The sequence below is a fragment of the Bufo gargarizans genome, chromosome 8 (assembly GCF_014858855.1).
Source record: "Bufo gargarizans isolate SCDJY-AF-19 chromosome 8, ASM1485885v1, whole genome shotgun sequence".
Lineage (NCBI taxonomy): Eukaryota > Metazoa > Chordata > Amphibia > Anura > Bufonidae > Bufo > Bufo gargarizans.
The window spans coordinates 14,062,819-14,081,508 of record NC_058087.1 but is presented as its reverse complement, the minus strand read 5'-3'; the positions used below and the strand labels follow the sequence as shown (position 1 = coordinate 14,081,508).

General features: G+C 42.5%; 1 protein-coding gene across 1 annotated transcript in view; it reads right to left on the bottom strand.

Annotated features, from left to right (window-relative positions):
* LOC122944406 (sodium channel protein type 2 subunit alpha-like) overlaps positions 1-18,690 on the bottom strand; it is a 266,258-nt gene that overhangs the window by 27,121 nt on the left and 220,447 nt on the right. Inside the window, exons 22-23 of the mRNA XM_044302629.1 lie at positions 3,680-3,961; positions 248-301 (exon numbers count right to left, since the gene is read on the bottom strand). Of these exons, the coding sequence (XP_044158564.1) occupies positions 248-301; positions 3,680-3,961 (336 nt within the window). The remainder of the gene's footprint in view (positions 1-247; positions 302-3,679; positions 3,962-18,690) is intronic.

Sequence of the window (18,690 nt, the reverse complement as noted above, 5' to 3'; positions counted from 1 at the left end):
GCCCCCTCCCAGCCCTGCACTGACCGCTATTTGGAAAAGTGGCGAGCAGGGCTCTAACCTTCCCACATTCACAAAGTCATAGTATGCACCAAACCTTGCAACTTTTTACCCTTGGAGTGTACTGTATACAGTAAGAATTATTTTTTTTTGCAGAAGGAAAATCACAGAAATTTCAGTTTTGACAAAGTAGCAAAACATGAAGCCGATGTCACACTAATGACATAAGTCATTCATGATTTATACAAACCCTCCGTGAATCAACTGCAGCATACATAATATCCATCCAGCCTTTAAATGTTGCCTGCAAGAAAAATGCATTTAATATCATTATAACGCGGTGACTGCACAGAAGACTTGTGAACATGTTGAGTTTAATTCACAAAATAACTTTAGAAGCTAAAACAAGTTATGTAGGGATTGTGTTTGCCTCTAGTTCTACAGTTATACAGGGGGAACCGGCAACATTATACTCTAATGTTAGCACATTAAAGACTGTCTTACATTAACCCTCTCCCGACACACCAATTTTCTGTTTCTGCGTTTTCGTTTTTTACTCCCTGCCCAAACTTTTTTTATTTTACAGTTCACATAGCTGTATGTGAGTGTGTGTGTGTGTGTGTGGGGGGGGGGGGGATCTGGGGAAAGTTACACTTTTCAAAGGCAGCATTTAATATTACATACGATGCAGTGGGAAGCTGGAAAAAAATTCCAAAGGGGGTGAAATTGGAAAAACAAATGCAATTCCACCACAGTTTTATGGGTTCCATTTTTACTGTGTTCCTCAGGCCTCATGCACACGACAGTTTTTTTTCACGGTCCGCAAAAACGGGGTCCGTGATCCGTGACCGTTTTTTCGTCCGTGGGTCTTCCTTGATTTTTGGAGGATCCACGGACATGAAAAAAAAGTCGTTTTGGTGTCCGCCTGGCCGTGCGGAGCCAAACGGATCCGTCCTGAATTACAATGCAAGTCAATGGGGACGGATCCGTTTGATGTTGACACAATATGGTGCCATTTCAAACGGATCCGTCCCCATTGACTTTCAATGTAAAGTCTGGAGTTCTTTTATACCATCGGATTGGAGTTTTCTCCAATCCGATGGTATATTTTAACTTGAAGCGTCCCCATCACCATGGGAACGCCTCTATGTTAGAATATACTGTCGGATATGAGCTACTTCGTGAAACTCAGATCCGACAGTATATTCTAACACAGAGGCGTTCCCATGGTGATGGGGACGCTTCTAGTTAGAATACACTACAAACTTTGTACAAGACTGCCCCCTGCTGCCTGGCAGCACCCGATCTCTTACAGGGGGATATGATAGCACAATTAACCCCTTCAGGTGCGGCACCTAAAGGGGTTAATTGTACTATCATATTCCCCTGTAAGAGATCAGGGCTGCCAGGCAGCAGGGGGCAGACCCCCCCCTCCCCAGTTTGAATATCGTTGGTGGCACAGTGTGCCCCCCCATCGGGCCCCCCCTTCCTCCCTCTAATGTTAGAAATCGTTGGTGGCACAGTGTGCTCCCACCATCGCCCCCCCCTCCCTCTAATGTTAGAAATCGTTGGTGGCACAGTGTGCGCCCACCATCGCACCCCCCTCCCTCCCTCTATTGTAATAAATCGTTGGTGGCACAGTGTGCGCCCACCATCGCCCCCCTCCCTCCCTCTATTGTAATAAATCGTTGGTGGCACAGTGTGCGCCCACCATCGGCCCCCCTCCCTCTATAGCAGTAACAACATTGGTGGCAGTGTGCGGCCTCCCATTCCCCCCCCCATCATTGGAGGCAGCGGAGTTCCGATCGGAGTCCCAGTTTAATCGCTGGGGCTCTGATTGGTAACCATGGCAACCAGGAAGCTACTGCAGCCCTGGTTGCCATGGTTACTTAGCAATAGTACAACAGTAGAAGATTCATACTTACCTGCTTGCTGGTTGCCATGGTTACCGATCGGAGCCCCAGCGATTAAACTGGGACTCCGATCGGAACTCCGCTGCCTCCAATGATGGGGGGGGGGGGGAATGGGAGGCCGCACACTTCCACCAATGTTGTTACTGCTATAGAGGGAGGGGGGGCCGATGGTGGGCGCACACTGTGCCAAGAACGATTTATTACAATAGAGGGAGGGAGGGGGGGCGATGGTGGGCGCACACTGTGCCACCAACGATTTCTAACATTAGAGGGAGGAAGGGGGGGGCGATGGTGGGCGCACACTGTGCCACCAACGATATTCAAACTGGGGAGGGGGGTGGTCTGCCCCCTGCTGCCTGGCAGCCCTGATCTCTTACAGGGGAATATGATAGTACAATTAACCCCTTTAGGTGCCGCACCTGAAGGGGTTAATTGTGCTATCATATCCCCCTGTAAGAGATCGGGTGCTGCCAGGCAGCAGGGGGCAGTCTTGTACAAAGTTTGTAGTGTATTCTAACTAGAAGCGTCCCCATCACCATGGGAACGCTTCTGTGTTAGAATATACTGTCGGATATGAGTTTTCATGAAGTGAAAACTTAGATCAGAAAAAGCTTTTATGCAGACGGATCTTCGGATCCGTCTGTATGAAAGCAACCTACGGCCACGGATCACGGACACGGATGCCAATCTTGTGTGCATCCGTGTTCTTTCACGGACCCATTGACTTGAATGGGTCCGTGAACCGTTGTCCGTCAAAAAAATAGGACAGGTCATATTTTTTTGACGGACAGGATACACGGATCACGGCCTCGGCTGTAAAACGGTGCATTTTCCGATTTTTCCACGGACCCATTGAAAGTCAATGGGTCCGTGAAAAAAAACGGAAAACGGCACAACGGCCACGGATGCACACAACGGTCGTGTGCATGAGGCCTCATTCAGTAAAACTGATCTGTGCCTTTCATTCTATCACATTTATATACTGTAGTTTTTCTTGTGTTTTAATATTGAAGAAAAAAATAAAAACTTCTTTGCATCCCCATATTCTGACCCCAATAAAAATTTTTTTTTATATTTACATCTATGAAGCTGGGAAGTAAAGGCTCTTTTTTTTTAGCACAATCTATCGTTTTTATTGATACAATTTTGGAGTTTCTCTGACTTTCTGATCACTTTTTATTAAATTTTGCTTGGAGGAGGGGAAGCAACAAACAAAACTACAAATCGCCCATTTTGATTTTTTTCCGGGATAAATACATTTATATTTTTATAGTTCGGGTGTTTTGGGACACAGTGGTGCAATAATCTATTTTTTTTGTTTACCACAGCTATGTGTCCATGCAAACAAATATCCGACAGGTGCAGGTCCCACCTCTCTAGAACAAGTCCAAGTCTTGCGCTGCCATGAAGGGAGAGTTGACACTGCATACATGGCTCTCTCTATTCACCTCTATGGCACTTTCTACTTGAACTTGACTAGTTTTGGGGGGCTCCATAAAATTGGATGGAGAGAGCTGTGCATGCACAACCATCTCTCCATATTGAGATTGCAAGATAGAACTCCATTCTAGAGACAGAAGAGGGCCCTAAAGGTGGGACCCGCACCCACTGGATATTTATGACATATCCTGTGGATATGGGACAAACCAGTCAATGTAATGCTCTGGATTACAGTAATACATTGCATACAGAGCAGGAAAAATTCACAACAGGTTCTTTAAATTAGATGCAGCAGTTTCTGATGGAGAGAGAATATGGGCCGTACTTACCACTTGAAGTAGAGCAAGATACCCTGCTCCCACATTATCGAAATTGACTTTTACGTTCTTCCATCGAGCACTTTGATTCGCCTGTATTAGCTGCAAACATTCTGATTTATTATTAACTTCCGTATCCAGGAATATTTCACCCGTCGTCGTATTGACACAGTGATAATACTTTCCAGCAAACAGATTCACTCCCATTATGCTGAAAATCAACCAAAATATAAGGCAGACCAACAGCACGTTCATAATGGAGGGAATCGCTCCGATCAACGCATTCACAACCACCTAGAATAATGATTAGGAAAAATAAAGTTAGTTTTTGACAATAACATGATGTCACCAGGTCGGTATCAGACATGGAAAAAACTAAAATAGATCTAAACAGGTCGGAAGAAAACTCACAAATTAAAATAAAGAAGAAAATTCAAACAATATAGAAAAATAAAGACCTGATAGTGGAAAGACGAACGCACAGACATGTAAACTGCAGAAAAAAAGAGAAAAATGTTAAAATAAACGTAATAAAGGACGCAAGTCAAATAAAAAGAAACCATAAATCATATTGAATAGAAATTATAAGAGGTGGAATGTTCACAGAAACTGTATGCAGAAAATACAATGAAAAGTGGAGAATAAATATAAAAGATTGGAACCATAAAAACTAAAAGAACATGGGAATTGTCAGAAAGCAACATAGACTTTAATCTGAAACATGCAGTGTTCTTCTTCTATTTACACATTCTTTAATCAGCCATGGGTAATTGTATACTGGGATTGTGATGGACATGCATTATAATAATATTACTGTTTGTAGTATTAGAATTCTAGTATAAAGAATTCTCTCTCTGTTCCCATTTCTTATGTGCTGTTCTTTCTAATATAGTGCCTTTAAAAATTATGTATCCCCCTTGAACTTGCCATATGTTTACACAATACACTAACAAAGTTAAATGTATTTTTTGGGGATTTTATGTGATAGACGAACACAAAGTAGCAAGTATGTGTGAAGTGAAAAGGAAATATACAGTTTTTCAAATTTGTAATAAATAGAAATCTGAAAAGTGTGGTGGGCATTTGCATTCAGCCACCCTGTACTCTTATACTTCTAAATAAAATCCAGTGTGGCCAATTGCCTGTCACCACCAGACATCTGAGAAGCTCTGACAGACGTCCTTCAGAACCTCCTCCTTGAGGTTCCGTTTGTTTTGCTTTCATTTTCTCATCTCGTTAGCCTCTCTCAGCTGTCATGTAGTTGCACTGATTGCATCCCTTTAAATCCCTTCCCATACTGCATCACTTTGCGGTTTATAGAACTTCCTGGAGTGTGTGCATGTTGGATGCTACTACTGAGTATTCTACAGATAAGTTTTGTTCATTCATTTGTATTTTCCTGTTTGCTGGATCCCAGGTGACTCTGACTCCCTCCGTATCAAGTGTAGGGAGCCGGTGGTCGTGTCCCCTCACTATTATAGGGTGTTCAGGTGTTATACAGTCGAGGAACGAGGATATGCGATCATCTACCATTGAGATTTTTGCATAGGCTGAGCAGTTAGGGAGAGAGCCAGGTCTGTTGCAGGGCTATCCCTTTGGTTCCTTAGTTTTGGATCCAGTCAGTCGGATCTTCATTTTGTGTCTTCTAGTTTTCTGTACACCTTCCGTGACATTGCCTTCAGAAGTCACCTAATTAGCAAAGAGAGTCCAACTGTGTGTAATGTGTTCTTAGTATAACTACAGATGTTCTGTGAAGGTCTCAGTGGTTTGTTAGTGAACACTAGTGATCAAACAGCTTCATGAAAACCAAGAAACACATCAGACAGGTCAGGGATAAATTTGTGAAAACGTGTAAAGCAGGTTTAGGTTATAAAAAGATATCCCAAGCTCTGAACATCTCATGGAGCACTGTTCAATCCATCATCTGAAGATGGAGGGAGTATGGCACAACTGCAAACCAACCAAAACTTGGCCATTTACCTAAATTGACAGCAAGGAGATTACTAGAGAAGCAGCCATGGTCCCCTGGAGGAGCAGCTTAGGTGGGAGAATCTGTCTTAAGGACAACAATCACTTCTCAAATCTGGCCTTTGGAAGATCGAAGAGTGGCAATAAGAAAGCCATTTTTGAAAGGTGCTCTGGTCGGATAAAACAAAAGTTGAATTTTAGGGTCTAAATGCAAAATGCTATGTGTGGCATAAAACTAACACTGCACATCACATTAAACACACCATCCCCACAGTGATACATGGTGGTGGCAGCATCATGCTTAAGGGATGCTTTTCTTCAGCAGGGACAGGGAAGCTGGTCAGAGTTGATGGGAAGATAGATGGAGCTACTACAGGGCAATCTTGGAGGGAAACCTGGTAGAGGCTGCACAAGATTTGAGATTAGGGCAGGGGTTCACCTTCCAGCAGGACAACGACCCTAAACAAACAGCCAGACCTACAATGGAACGGTTTAGATCAAAGCACATAGAATGGCCCAGTCCAGACCTAAATCCCATTGAGAATCTGTAGCAAAAATTGAAAATTGTTGTTTACAGACGTTCTACATCCAATCTGACTGAGGTTGAGCTACTTTGCAAAGAAGAATGGGCAAAAATTTCAGCCTCTAGATATGCAAAGCTGGTAGAGACATACCCCATAAAACTTGCAGCTGTAATTGCAGCGAAAGGTGGTCCTACAAAGTATTGACTCAGAGGGACTGAATGCATGCCACACTTTTCAGATTTTTGTTTATTAAAAATGTTGAAAACCATGTATAATTTTCTTTTCACTTCACACATACTTACTACTTTGTGTTGGTCTATCACATAAAATCCCAATAAAAGTTTATTTTGTGTGTGTAACGTGAAAAAATGTGGCAAAGGTCAAGGGGTATGAACACGTTTTCAAGGCTCTGTACACTCCAGGCTACACTGATACACTGTGCTATGTCTTGTGCAGGGCTTCAGGGCTTTACTACAGAGCTCAAGAATCTCTAGCATTCCTGTACAGAGTGAATGGAGTGGAAATGCGCATGGGTGACCTGCCATTCAATTCGGACACTGGATCGGGACCCCTGTTTTTAGTATCTCAGTAGTTAGACCCTCACTGATGTACCAGCTATTCCCTATACAATAGATAGGGAAGGACTTGTTCTAACCGGAATATCATTTTAACCATTCCTGACAAAGATTGCTTGGTGAATATGGGGCAATTCTTTTTTTAATGATTGCATTTTACAAATTTTGGGCTAAAAATCATTTTTTCAATTGGTGTATTTTTTCAGTTGTTCTTAAATCAAAATATTCATCCGTTCTGTCACAAAGGTTTAACTAGCCTCTTTCACACTTGCGTTGTCCGGATCCGACGTGTACTCCACTTGCCGGAATTACACGCCGGATCCGGAAAAACGCAAGTGTACTGAAAGCATTTGAAGACGGATCCGTCTTCAAAATGCTTTCAGTGTTACTATGGCACCCAGGACGCTATTAAAGTCCTGGTTGCCATAGTAGGAGCGGGGAGCGGGGGAGCGGCATACTTACCGTCCGTGCGGCTCCCGGGGCGCTCCAGAATGACGTCAGAGCGCCCCATGCGCATGGATGACGTGTCCATGCGATCACGTGATCCATGCGCTTGGGGCGCCCTGACGTCACTCTGGAGCGCCCCGGGAGCCGCACGGACGGTAAGTATGCTGCTCCCCGCTCCCCACTGCACTTTACCATGGCTGCCAGGACTTTTGCGTCCCGGCAGCCATGGTAACCATTGAGAAAAAGCTAAACGTCGCATCCGGCAATGCGCCGAAACGACGTTTAGCCTTTCAACGGGCATTCATTCCGGATCCGGCCTTGCGGCAAGTGTTCCGGATTTTTGGCCGGAGCAAAAAGCGCAGCATGCTGCGCTATTTGCTGCGGCCAAAAAACGTTCCGTTCCGGAACGGAAGACATCCTGATGCATCCTGAAGGACGGACTGTCCATTCAGAATGCATTAGGAAAATCCTGATCAGTATTCTTCCGGCATAGAGCCCCGACGACGGAACTCTATGCCGGAAGACTATAACGCAGATGTGAAAGAGCCCTAACAGTGTGAATTATACTTGAATTATACTTTCACTTTGTGTCGGTCATCCAATAAACCTTATCTCTAAATTACTAAAAGGTCATAAACACTTATGTCAGCCACATTCTTATCAGTAAGATAAAATTGAGCTATAATGAGTGTCTATAAGGTCAGGGATCAGCGATAAGGAGCCATCGGCTGAGCTGCCTGATGGAAACAGTAAAAGTACAGAGCCTGGTACTAGAGAATCTCAAGGTTGTACAAAGAAAGGGACTAAAATTTTTGATAAAGACCAATTCAAAAAAAGATTTTTAGCTCAAAATGAGTACAGTGCTATATTTTTTTTTTAAATGCCCCACAAGGTGTACATAGCTTTTAAGTACCCTTTCTTAAAACCTATAGTAAATGTGCTAAAAATAATATTTCAAATTTACGTTAATTATTTTATTTTAACTTTTTCATGCAAAATAGCCACCTAAAGTTCAAGTGCCTATTCATGTTTTAGATTCATACTCCACAGTGCTGCTTTTGTCTGTACCAGCGCTGCTCTGCTTAAACCTAGCATAGAAGTACTATGTCAGGCCTTAGCAGAACAGGTACAGTCAGGAGAGTGATGTCTTATGTCAGCCCCTGCCCTGCACTCGCTCGCTCTGCTCAGCTAATAATTAGCAGAGTGGAGCGAATGCAGGGCAGGAGCTGACATAAGACATTGCTCCTGCTGCTTATGCCCACTTTGCTAAAGCCTGACATATAGCCCTACTATGCCAGGCTTTAGCAGAGTAGCACTGGTATAGACAGGAGCAGCACTGTGCTATGGAGCTCCTGCTATTTCACATGTGAAAGAAAAAAAAAGAATGAAAGTAAATTTGAGATATTACGTTGAAACATTTACTTTAAGTTTTAATAAAGTGTTCTTAAAGTTTTAGGTACAGTATGCTATAAAAACTATCTGGTGGGGTTATAGCCAGACGGCTCATGTCCAGATATGTATGTAGTTACTAGCATTGTGCAGAATGGAGTAGTAGCAATACACAGCAGTATCTATTGAAATGAATGAGCAACCATGTACTGTACTATACGCTTGTGCAAAGTCTGTCCAAGTGTGATACCCCCCCCCCCCCTCTAGATGTTCTCCATTCTGGATCATATGGAGGGGCAGTCCCGAGCAGTGAACCACCTACTATGATGTCCATAGGTTCTAACCCTTTATTCACCCACATTGTTCACCCTGAGTTTAGTTTATACAAAAGGGGTGCAGTTTTCAATATGTTTATGACTAGCAGAAAGAACAGCACATAATCTAATTTAAAAAACAGCAGTAATCAAGTAATAGTAAGAGAGACATTATAATGACATAAATTGGAAAACCGGTTAGGCAAACTACCACCACCCCAGCACTTACTAACCGATAACTTTGTGTGTACGATGTCAGGGTTTAATTTTAGTCTTAAGGTGTCTAGACAAATTCAATAGCTGCCCCGACCTCCTCATACACATGCACACTTGGTTTGGCCAAGCTTGAATGGAGAAGTAAGACTAGTTTCACACTAGCGCTAAAATGATCTGGCAGGCTGTTCCAGTAAAGCAACAGCCTGCTGGAGTTTATCATATTTGGAATTGCCTGGTACTACCTTTCCCCACCACAGCCCATTGACTATAATGGAACCCCGCGGGGATCCGGCCTGTTTCCAGAATTAGTGCTGGTATTTGGCCGGACAAAAATTACTGCTTGCACCAGTATTTGTCTGGCTGAATCTTGGCACTAATTCCGGAAACAGACCTGATCCCCACCGGGTCCTATTATAGTCAATGGGGCCTGTCGGTGCTCAAGCTTCTTCCGGCTATGCTGGCTGCGATAAACTCCTTCCGGATCATTTTAGCGCTAGTGTGAAATTAGCCTAAGCCGCCGCTAGACACCTCTGGCAGTGATCTTGATCAGGCATGTAGAATTATACTGTACAGTAGATGATCTGCCAGGCTCACTGAAATGGCTGTGGTTGGCTGACTCTAGTCTACTATGTATGGCCACCTTTAGCGCTCTCAATGGCTCCTACATGGTGTCCACAATGGCTATAGTAGAACCATGGAGATCAGCGTGGTCTACAAGATTACTGTACCCTGCAGAGACCAAGCCAGTGGTGTTACTGTTGGTAGCATGATGGATCTAGTGGCAGTAATGAACAGTCTAGAGAACAATGGTGATACACAACTGGGAAATTCCAGTAAGTAGAAGCTGGAATGCAATCAGTAAAAAATTTTGATGAAGTTTCCTTTACATGAATGTTTTTCAAAATAACATAAATTTTACCATTAGTCATATATCAAAATGAATTTTGCATGAACATTTTAAAGGAGAACTATTAGAATTACCTGTCAGAATATATAAAGTAGGCGCAATTATATATTTTATAGGATCTATCTACAGCTTGTTTTTCTACATAGCTTGGCTCGGTGCATAGCCATTTTCCCAATTTCCGTCCATAAAATTTTCAGTAGGAAATCAAGATATATGCAGGAGCATAGCTATATGGGTGCAGAGGTAGTGGCCATAGCCCAAAAGTCCCTCTGCCATGTACTGCTTTATTTGGAGGTGAGTGGCAGTGGTGACAGGATTTGTTTCATTATCATTATACCTTAAATTGAATATTTCGTAATAAGAGACACTGTATGCTTTTTTGCAGATATAGTGCCACATTTGCCCATTGACTGATTCTGATATTCTCCAGTGAATAGTGATAAGCTACAAAACTGGACAATACACCCCACTGCTTAACAAGCTTTCCTGGGACTTAAATATTGATGACCTATTGTCAGAATGGGTTACCAATATCTGGCCAGTAGGGCTTTCTCTCCCGTCACCCCTGCCGGTTAATCATTTGAAGGGGTCATGGTGTTTGGCCGAGTGCTGCTGCCTCTTTCTCAGCCTGTGACGTCATGTACATCAGACCCATGATCCCATGAATAGGACTGTGATGCAATATCAAGCACAGTTGACCACCAAATATCTGATATTGATGACCTATCCTGTTAAAGGGAGAAATGGTATCAGACACTGTGTTAGAAAGTGTGATCTTGTGCTCTGGTATTTGAGCCATTAGCCCTAGAGAACATTGTCTCTACGGAATATGCTGTATTCACAGCGCTGCCAGGTTCTTCATTAATAGCTCTCCTTTAAATCAACACACTTCAGTCAATGACTGTACTCTACATCTAAGACATAAAGTGAAATGAGAATTTTGTATCTAGTATGACCGTTACATTGTGACACATGCAATGGGATAAGTAGAGATGAGCGAACTGAAGCTGACGAAGTGGAATTCGATCTGAATTTCAGGAATTATTTGATTCGCACCGAATCTGAATTTCCTCACGCTTCGTGGTAACGAATCGCATTTTTTCCTAAAATGGCTGCTGCACATCATATTAGGACATGGAACAAGGAACTCTGGGAATGAAGGATCACCGACAATGCCAGGCAGGCAGCCAAACAGCAGTCAGCACTGTGGTGTCACAGCCCTATAAATAGCCTCAGCCATCTTGGATTCCAGTGTACTTAGTGCAGAGAGAGACGGTAGCAGGCGCTAGGAACAGTGCTAGGAAAGACTTGAAAACATATATTTTGCTCAATAGAAGTTCAGGGAAAGAGCATTAGAAGTGTAGGGAAAGGTCACTCTGTGGTCTCCTCATGCTGCTGCTGCTGCTGCCACCTCCACACTATGTCACCTTGCCACTCTGTGGCAACCTCATGCTGCTGCTGCCACCTTCCACACTCTGTCATTGTGCCACTCTGTGGCCTCCTCATGCTGCTGCTGCTACTTCAATACTATGTCACCTTGCCGCTCTGTGGCCTCCTCATGCTGCTGCTGCTACTTCAATACTATGTCACCTTGCCACTCTGTGGCCTCCTCATGCTGCTTCCACCTCACCACTATGTTATTGGGAACTCTGTGGACTTCTCAAGCAGTTCTCTCACCCTCTCCATGACTGGGCCACTATTTTGTCTTTTTGGCCTGGATGGCATCTCCAATTTTTGGACCCTTCTTCTGATCTGTCAGAAGAAAGGAAAAAATGAGACGCACAACGGATCCTGTCTGTGTAGCAGCTGTAAGGCCTGCATGGTCCCATAAGAATTGGCCTATGATTTGGTATCCAAAAGCAGGAGCGTGTACAAAACATAGAAGACATGCAAATATTCCATTCACGTGTCATCTCTGTTTGGATCCACTCCTGTTTTTTTTGGGCATTAGCAATACTGATGGATTATTGACCAAATGCTGACCGAGTGATAACGTGGATGCTCAACAGACAGGATCGTTTTTTGGGGGGTTATTCTTCTGATGGATCAGAGGAAGGGCAAAATAATCAGTGACGTCAACACAAACTTAATACTGACACCCTCTCCACTCTGTCGGGGGGCTTTTTTTGTATAAGCGTTTAATAGAACAGGTTCTGTAGACATCTATGTAGAATCAACTGATGACAGTGTAAAAGGAGTGCGCTTCTTCTTGACGCTAACATCGATCTGTAAGGCTGAGTTCATACTTCAGTTATTTGGTCAGTTTTGGCCCCGTAACTGCCCAAGTGAGTGAAGTGTGAAGTGAGTCTAAGAGCAACGCCTGTTATCTGCATGTCATATTGACTCACAGTATTATTTCACAACCCCAGCACACTCCCTATGCGTGTTACTGCAAGGCAAAGTATTCTACACCACTATACAGGCTCTCTGCAGCCAGGAAATGTTTTTTAACACGATTCGCCACGAATAAATTTGGATTGAATCAAATCGTTTCGGAAAATTTGGCAAACCGGCTGAATCAAATTTTTTTTTTTATTCGCTCATCTCTAGGTATAAGCATAGATTTCTAATAATCATTAATATTGTCAGCACTGCAGCAGAATTAACAGGCAACTGTGCCATGCTGTGATGTGTTATTTCCATTTTAGATTCCAACATGCAAAAAAATGTGAAAAAGTATCTTTATTCCACCAGTCTACATCTGCATGTGTAGTTACTGAATATAAACTTCTGCAGCTTGTACCACAATGATCCCTAGATGTACTGTATGATACATTGTTGCACTTAATGTAAACATTGTTTTATTGCATAGAAGTCTCCTTAGTGGCTGAACACTCATTCAGATGATGACCACTCTTCCCTGACTCCCCTCCCCTCCAGATACATGTTGGACATGTACAGTTAAAACCAGAAGTTTACATACACTATATAAAAAGACACATATGCATGTTTTTCTCAATATCTGACATGAAATCAGAATAAACCCTTTCCTGTTTTTGGTCAATTATGATTACCATTATTATTATTATTTTCCACATGCCAGAATATTAATATTTGCTACCATTGGTCTTAAACTGTATGACTTGGGTCGAACGTTTTGGATATCCTTCCACAAGCTTCTCACAATAGTTGGTCAGAATTTGGGCCAATTTTTTCTGACAAAACCGGTGTAACTGAGCTATGTTTGTGGGTCGCCTTGCTTGCACCTGCCTTTTTAGCTTTGCCCATAAATTTTCAATAGGATTGACATCAGGGATTTGTGCTCCAAAATATTGACTTTGTTATCCTTAAGCCACTATGTAACCAGTTTGGCAGTATGCCTGGGGTCATTGTTCATTTGGAAGACCCATTTCCGCCCAAGCTTTAACTTCCTGGCTGAAGTCTTGAGATGTTGCTTCAGTATTTCCACATAATCTTCTTTCCTCATGATGCCATCTATTTTGTGAAGTTCACCAGTCCCTACTGAAGCAAAACAACTCCACAACATGATGCTGCCGCCCCCGTGTTTCACAGTTGGGGTGGTGTTCTTAGGCTTCCAAGCTTCTCCCTTTTTTCCTCCAAACGTAACAATGGTCATTATGGCCAAAAAGTTCAATTTAAGCTTCATCAGACCACAGGACATGTCTGCAAAAATGTAGGTCTTTGTTCCTATGTGCATTTGTAAACATAAATCTGGCTTTTTTATGTTTCTTTTGGAGTAATGGCTTCTTCCTGGCAGAGTGGCCTTTTAGCCCATGTTGATACTGTAGTCGTTTCACTGTGGATATTGACACAATCTTACCAGCTTCCGCCATCATCTTCACATAGTATTTTGCTTTTGATCTTGGGTTGCTATGCACAAAGCACGTTCGTCTATGGGACACAGAACCCGTCTCCTTCCTGAGCGGTATGATGGCTGGACATTCCCATCTTGTTTGTACTTGCGTATAATTGTTTGTACAGATGAACGAGGCACCTTCAGGTATCTTGAAATTGCACCCAAGGTTGAGCTAGACTTGGGCAAGTCCACCATTCTCTTCCTGATATCTTCGCTGATTTCTTTAGACTTTCCCATGATGCTACATAAAGAAGCAGTGTGTTTCAGGTGTGCATTTAAATACATCCACAGGTGTGTCTCTAATTAACTCAGATGTTGCCAACAAACCTAACAGAATCTTCCAAACACATGGCATCATCATAGGGGCAGTCCAGAATTGTTTAAAGGCATAGTAATCTTAGTTTATGTAAACTTTTTACATTGCAGAAAGTAATAAAAATTCCTTAAAACTTTCTCTCTCTCATTATTCTGGCATTTGGCAAATAATATTTATGGTAATCCTAATTGACCAAAAACAGGAAAGGTTTGTTCTGATTTCATGTCAGATATTGAGAAAAACATGCATATGTGTCTTTTTGTATAGTGTATGTAAACTTCTGGTTTCAGCTGTATATGTTTGTGCCTGTGTTGTTAGTTGGGAGAGGTGAATATGGTGCTGCCGACACCTCTGACAGCAGCTTATCACCCTTGAGAACAAAAGGGTTGGCCATGCTAAAATTCAGCATACCCGTCCCTTATTTACCAGAACAGAACCAATTAAAGAGGTTTTGCCGTAGTACAATTATGATGACCCATCTTCAGTATAGGTCATCAAAATTACATTAGCAGGGGTCTGATTTCCAGCACCCTTCCCAATCAGCTGTTTAAAAGGGAAGGAATGCATACCTCCTCACAGCATACCAAACACAGCACCATACATTGTATAGTGGCTGTGCTCAGTATTACAGCCCACTTCCATTCACTTGAATGGGACCGACCTGCACATAGGCCATGTGACCAATCAACGTGGCGTAATTGACCTAGGAAATGGCCGTAGCACTCAACAGAGTGCCATAACCTCTTTAAACAGCTGATTGGTGCGGGTGCCAAGAGTTGGACCCCCAATGATCTGATAATGATGTTGGCGGTCGGGAAAGGGTTAAGTTCCAAGCCTTCACACTGAGATTGGGCCATCAAGTGGGAAGAATATGATTAGGTAGAATGGACAGGGTATACCTGAGTCCACTTTGTGGACTTCAGCTTGCTAAACACTACTTAGGACAAGAGAGTGCATACAGGTAAATACAGTCTTCCTAGATTACAATACTAGGACCTCCAACGAGGGTAGATTTAGAAAAAAGCCCTCTATCTAGGTAGTAAAATGGTCCTGTATGAGTCTTATTTTGTTTTCCACATCTCTGCTCTATTGGGTTGTTTTTCCGACGCAGTGTCATGTTATTATACTAGCAATGAAGTTTCTGGAATTTTAAGACATCAAATTTTGCGGCTGCGGGAAATACATACTTATTTCTTAACCATCAAGTAGAAAAATAAGTCATATCAGCCGTACCGTGGCTTGGTTACCATGGAGCTGGATATCTGAATTTTAATGAACAGCTAGTTTAGCTAATACTCTTCTAGTGGCGGAGGGCTGTGGGGCTTGTAACAAAGCCAGGAATAGAAATATATATTGTCCTCCCTTAAAACTAGGTTACATTATCGATACAGGTGTAGTATCTGCTGTATGCTGTTTAATCCAAGCACTATACCCTATCTGGTAAACCAGGCTTAATCGAAATCCTACTGAAAAGGGAAGAAACTGACTGTCAACCATATTGGCACATATACGTCATTAGCCATCCTGAGTCACTGTACCACATATTTTACACAGACTATTCGATATCTGGAAGTATTTTTAGAATTAACCTTTCATTTCTAGTTAAATTAAATCAATCATAAATAGTCATTGTGGTAATGATCTTTATATTGGATTTCTAAATGATAGCAATCTTGTAGCTGACGCACTTGGTTCCACGCTCCTTCATGACATTCTTACATATATGTATAAGGCACTTAGGGGCACATTTATTAAGACTGGCGTTTTAGACGTCGGTTTTAATAAGTTCTATACCTGGCGGTGGATCCGCGTCATGAAGAGGCGCAAGCCTCTGCTTAACTTCGGCAGATCCACCGCCGCTTCTAAATAGACCATTTTCTACATCTAAAACAGGCGTAGAAAATTGTAAATGAGACGGGTGTGGTCCTGACAACCACTGGTGCGAGTTCATTAATGTACAGCAGTAGTTTTTCTTGCTCTGAACTTTTATAGTGTAAAGCACTTGAAAACTTCAATTTGGGGGAAAAGAATCATAGAAATCACTGCCACAGTAGGTCAGTGGATCAATTTTACATTTACAGACCATTGGGCTCATTTATAAGGACCAACATTTTGCACGTCAATCTTAAGTCTTCTCTGTGCTACTGGAGAAGGGGCCAAAGTTACGTGGAGGTGCAGGCCTCGACATAACTTTGGTGCTTCTTCCAGCAGGCCATGCGACTTGCTGGTGTAGATTTAAGCCATTTTCTACGCCAAAAACTGTTGCAGAAAATTATGAATGAGACCCTGTTCTCTGCCCACGCCATGCCTTCTTTTCTCGATCTGTTGGAAAAGTGCCGTGAGTCGCAGATTTTACTGCAAAATGACGTGCGACAAAATCTGCGACTGATCTATGCCACAAAAGTGGCGTATATCAGATCCTAAATGAGCCTCTATAACTTTAAAGGTCATCTGTCAGTAGGATCGACTGTATTAAACCAGCCACAATGCCCCTCCATTCAAACGGGAGAACACACGGCATCCGTTCTCGTGATCACTAGTGACCTCGGCAGTCGAACCTCCGCCAACCTGTGGATCGGGCATAAGTGTTTATCATGAGACAACCCCTTGAATAAATTCTACATAAAAAGTGGAGTCATTGTAGTACAAGCAACAGAAGCCCGTTGAAAATGGTAAATAGTAATATAGTCATGCACAGACTAAATTTTAAAAATAGCAAGTAAAAAACACTATACAATGTATTTTTCAAGTGAACATAAGTCATTACTGCAGTGAGGATCACATAATGTATTATAAGGCAGCATCCATCCTACAGATTAAGCCAATGTTATTAAAACTGCTTTGGATGAAGAATATTTGCCCCCCATGTGGTTATGGGGACCAGATTTGCCTTCACTAAATGCAGCCTATGTGCTGACATTGGCTATATCTGTAGATTTTTATTGCCATTGGTTACCGATAACATCACGACATGATTTTCAAAGATCAATTAGGTATGTACTTTAGGTCACTTCTAGATTTTTTTTCCCTATTGCCCTACTGGTGCGCGTCCCTTACTCAGTAATATACACCTACATATATTAGTAATTGCAAACATGCATTTTAGGGCACGACCACACGGTCAGGTTTCTGGATGCAGTTTTGGAAGCCAAAAACAGAAGTGGATCATAAAAAGAAGAGAAAGTATAAAGGACAGATACGATTTCTTCTCTTTTTTTGAATTCAGTCTTGGCTTTGGCTTCCAAAACTGCATGCAGAAACCTGACTGTGTAGCCGTGCCCTTATAGTGAGAGCTTCATTTTATTATTTTGTGTCTTCTGTCCTTAGCTGGTATGTGGGCTACAAACAGGTACAATACACTTGTGTACTGAAATTTGTTGTGCAGGCATTACAGTGGATTGGGGCTGGGTAGACAATAATGAGTGGTCTAAAAAGAAATATTGGGGTAATGTTTACTTTCCCTGATAATAACATGGGCTCATGATATACTTCTAAGATATGTCCATATCGTAGTGGATTGTTTTATATGGTGCTACAGGTGGGTTAGGGGAAGACTCAGATTATTTCTTTCTATATTTTTTGTTAGCATTGTTTTCCTTTTTTTTTTTGCTGATTTTCCTTACCTATATCAGTTGTAGATGGAGAAAGCTGACATATCAAGAGCAAGATAGGTGAAAGGAGTTAGCTCATGAACAACTTTTATCACCTATCCACAAAATGGGTGCTTAATGAATGATGGCTGAGGGTCCCACTGTTCACAAGAATGGCGTTCACTGTGACTTGATCACTAGTGTGCATATGTGACTTCTGCTCCATTCACGATCTAGGGCAGGGATGCTCAACCTGCGGCCCTCCAGCTGTTGTAAAACTTCAACTTCCGCCATGCCCTGCTGTAGGCTAATAGGTGTAGGCTGTACAAGCATGCTAGGAGTTGTAGTTTTGCAACATCTGGGAGGCCGCAGGTTGGGCATGCCTGATCTAGGGGGTTGACAGAGTAAAACACTTGGCTATCTCAGCCAGTCCCATAGAAGTGAGTGAAGCGATGACCAAGCATGAACACCACTGATCCACTTACACATGGGAGCCCTCTGCAGTCGGAGTCCCAGAGAGACTATATATTGACCAACTATCCTGTATAGATGATAACTGTTGTTCGAAGGCCAACCCCTTTATGAACAAAATTAAAACGTCATTTGACAATGCTTATGAATAGAACAATCCAATTCATCTCTGCAAATCAGCCATTGACATTACCGGTAACATTGTTGGAAATTTCAGAAACACTTCCCTCTATTGTTTTTTATTCTTAAAGGGCATCTATCAGCAGATTTGTACCTATGACACTGGCTGACCTGTTGTGAGTGCCCTTGGCTGCTGAAGGCATCTGTGTTGGTCCCATGTTTATATGTGCCCGCATTGCTGAGAAAAATAAAGTTTAAATATATGCAAACGAGTCTCTAGGAGCAACGGGGGCGTTGCCGTTACACCTAGAGGCTCTGCTATATCTTTGCATCTGCTGTGCACTCTCCACTTTGATAGGGCCAGGCATG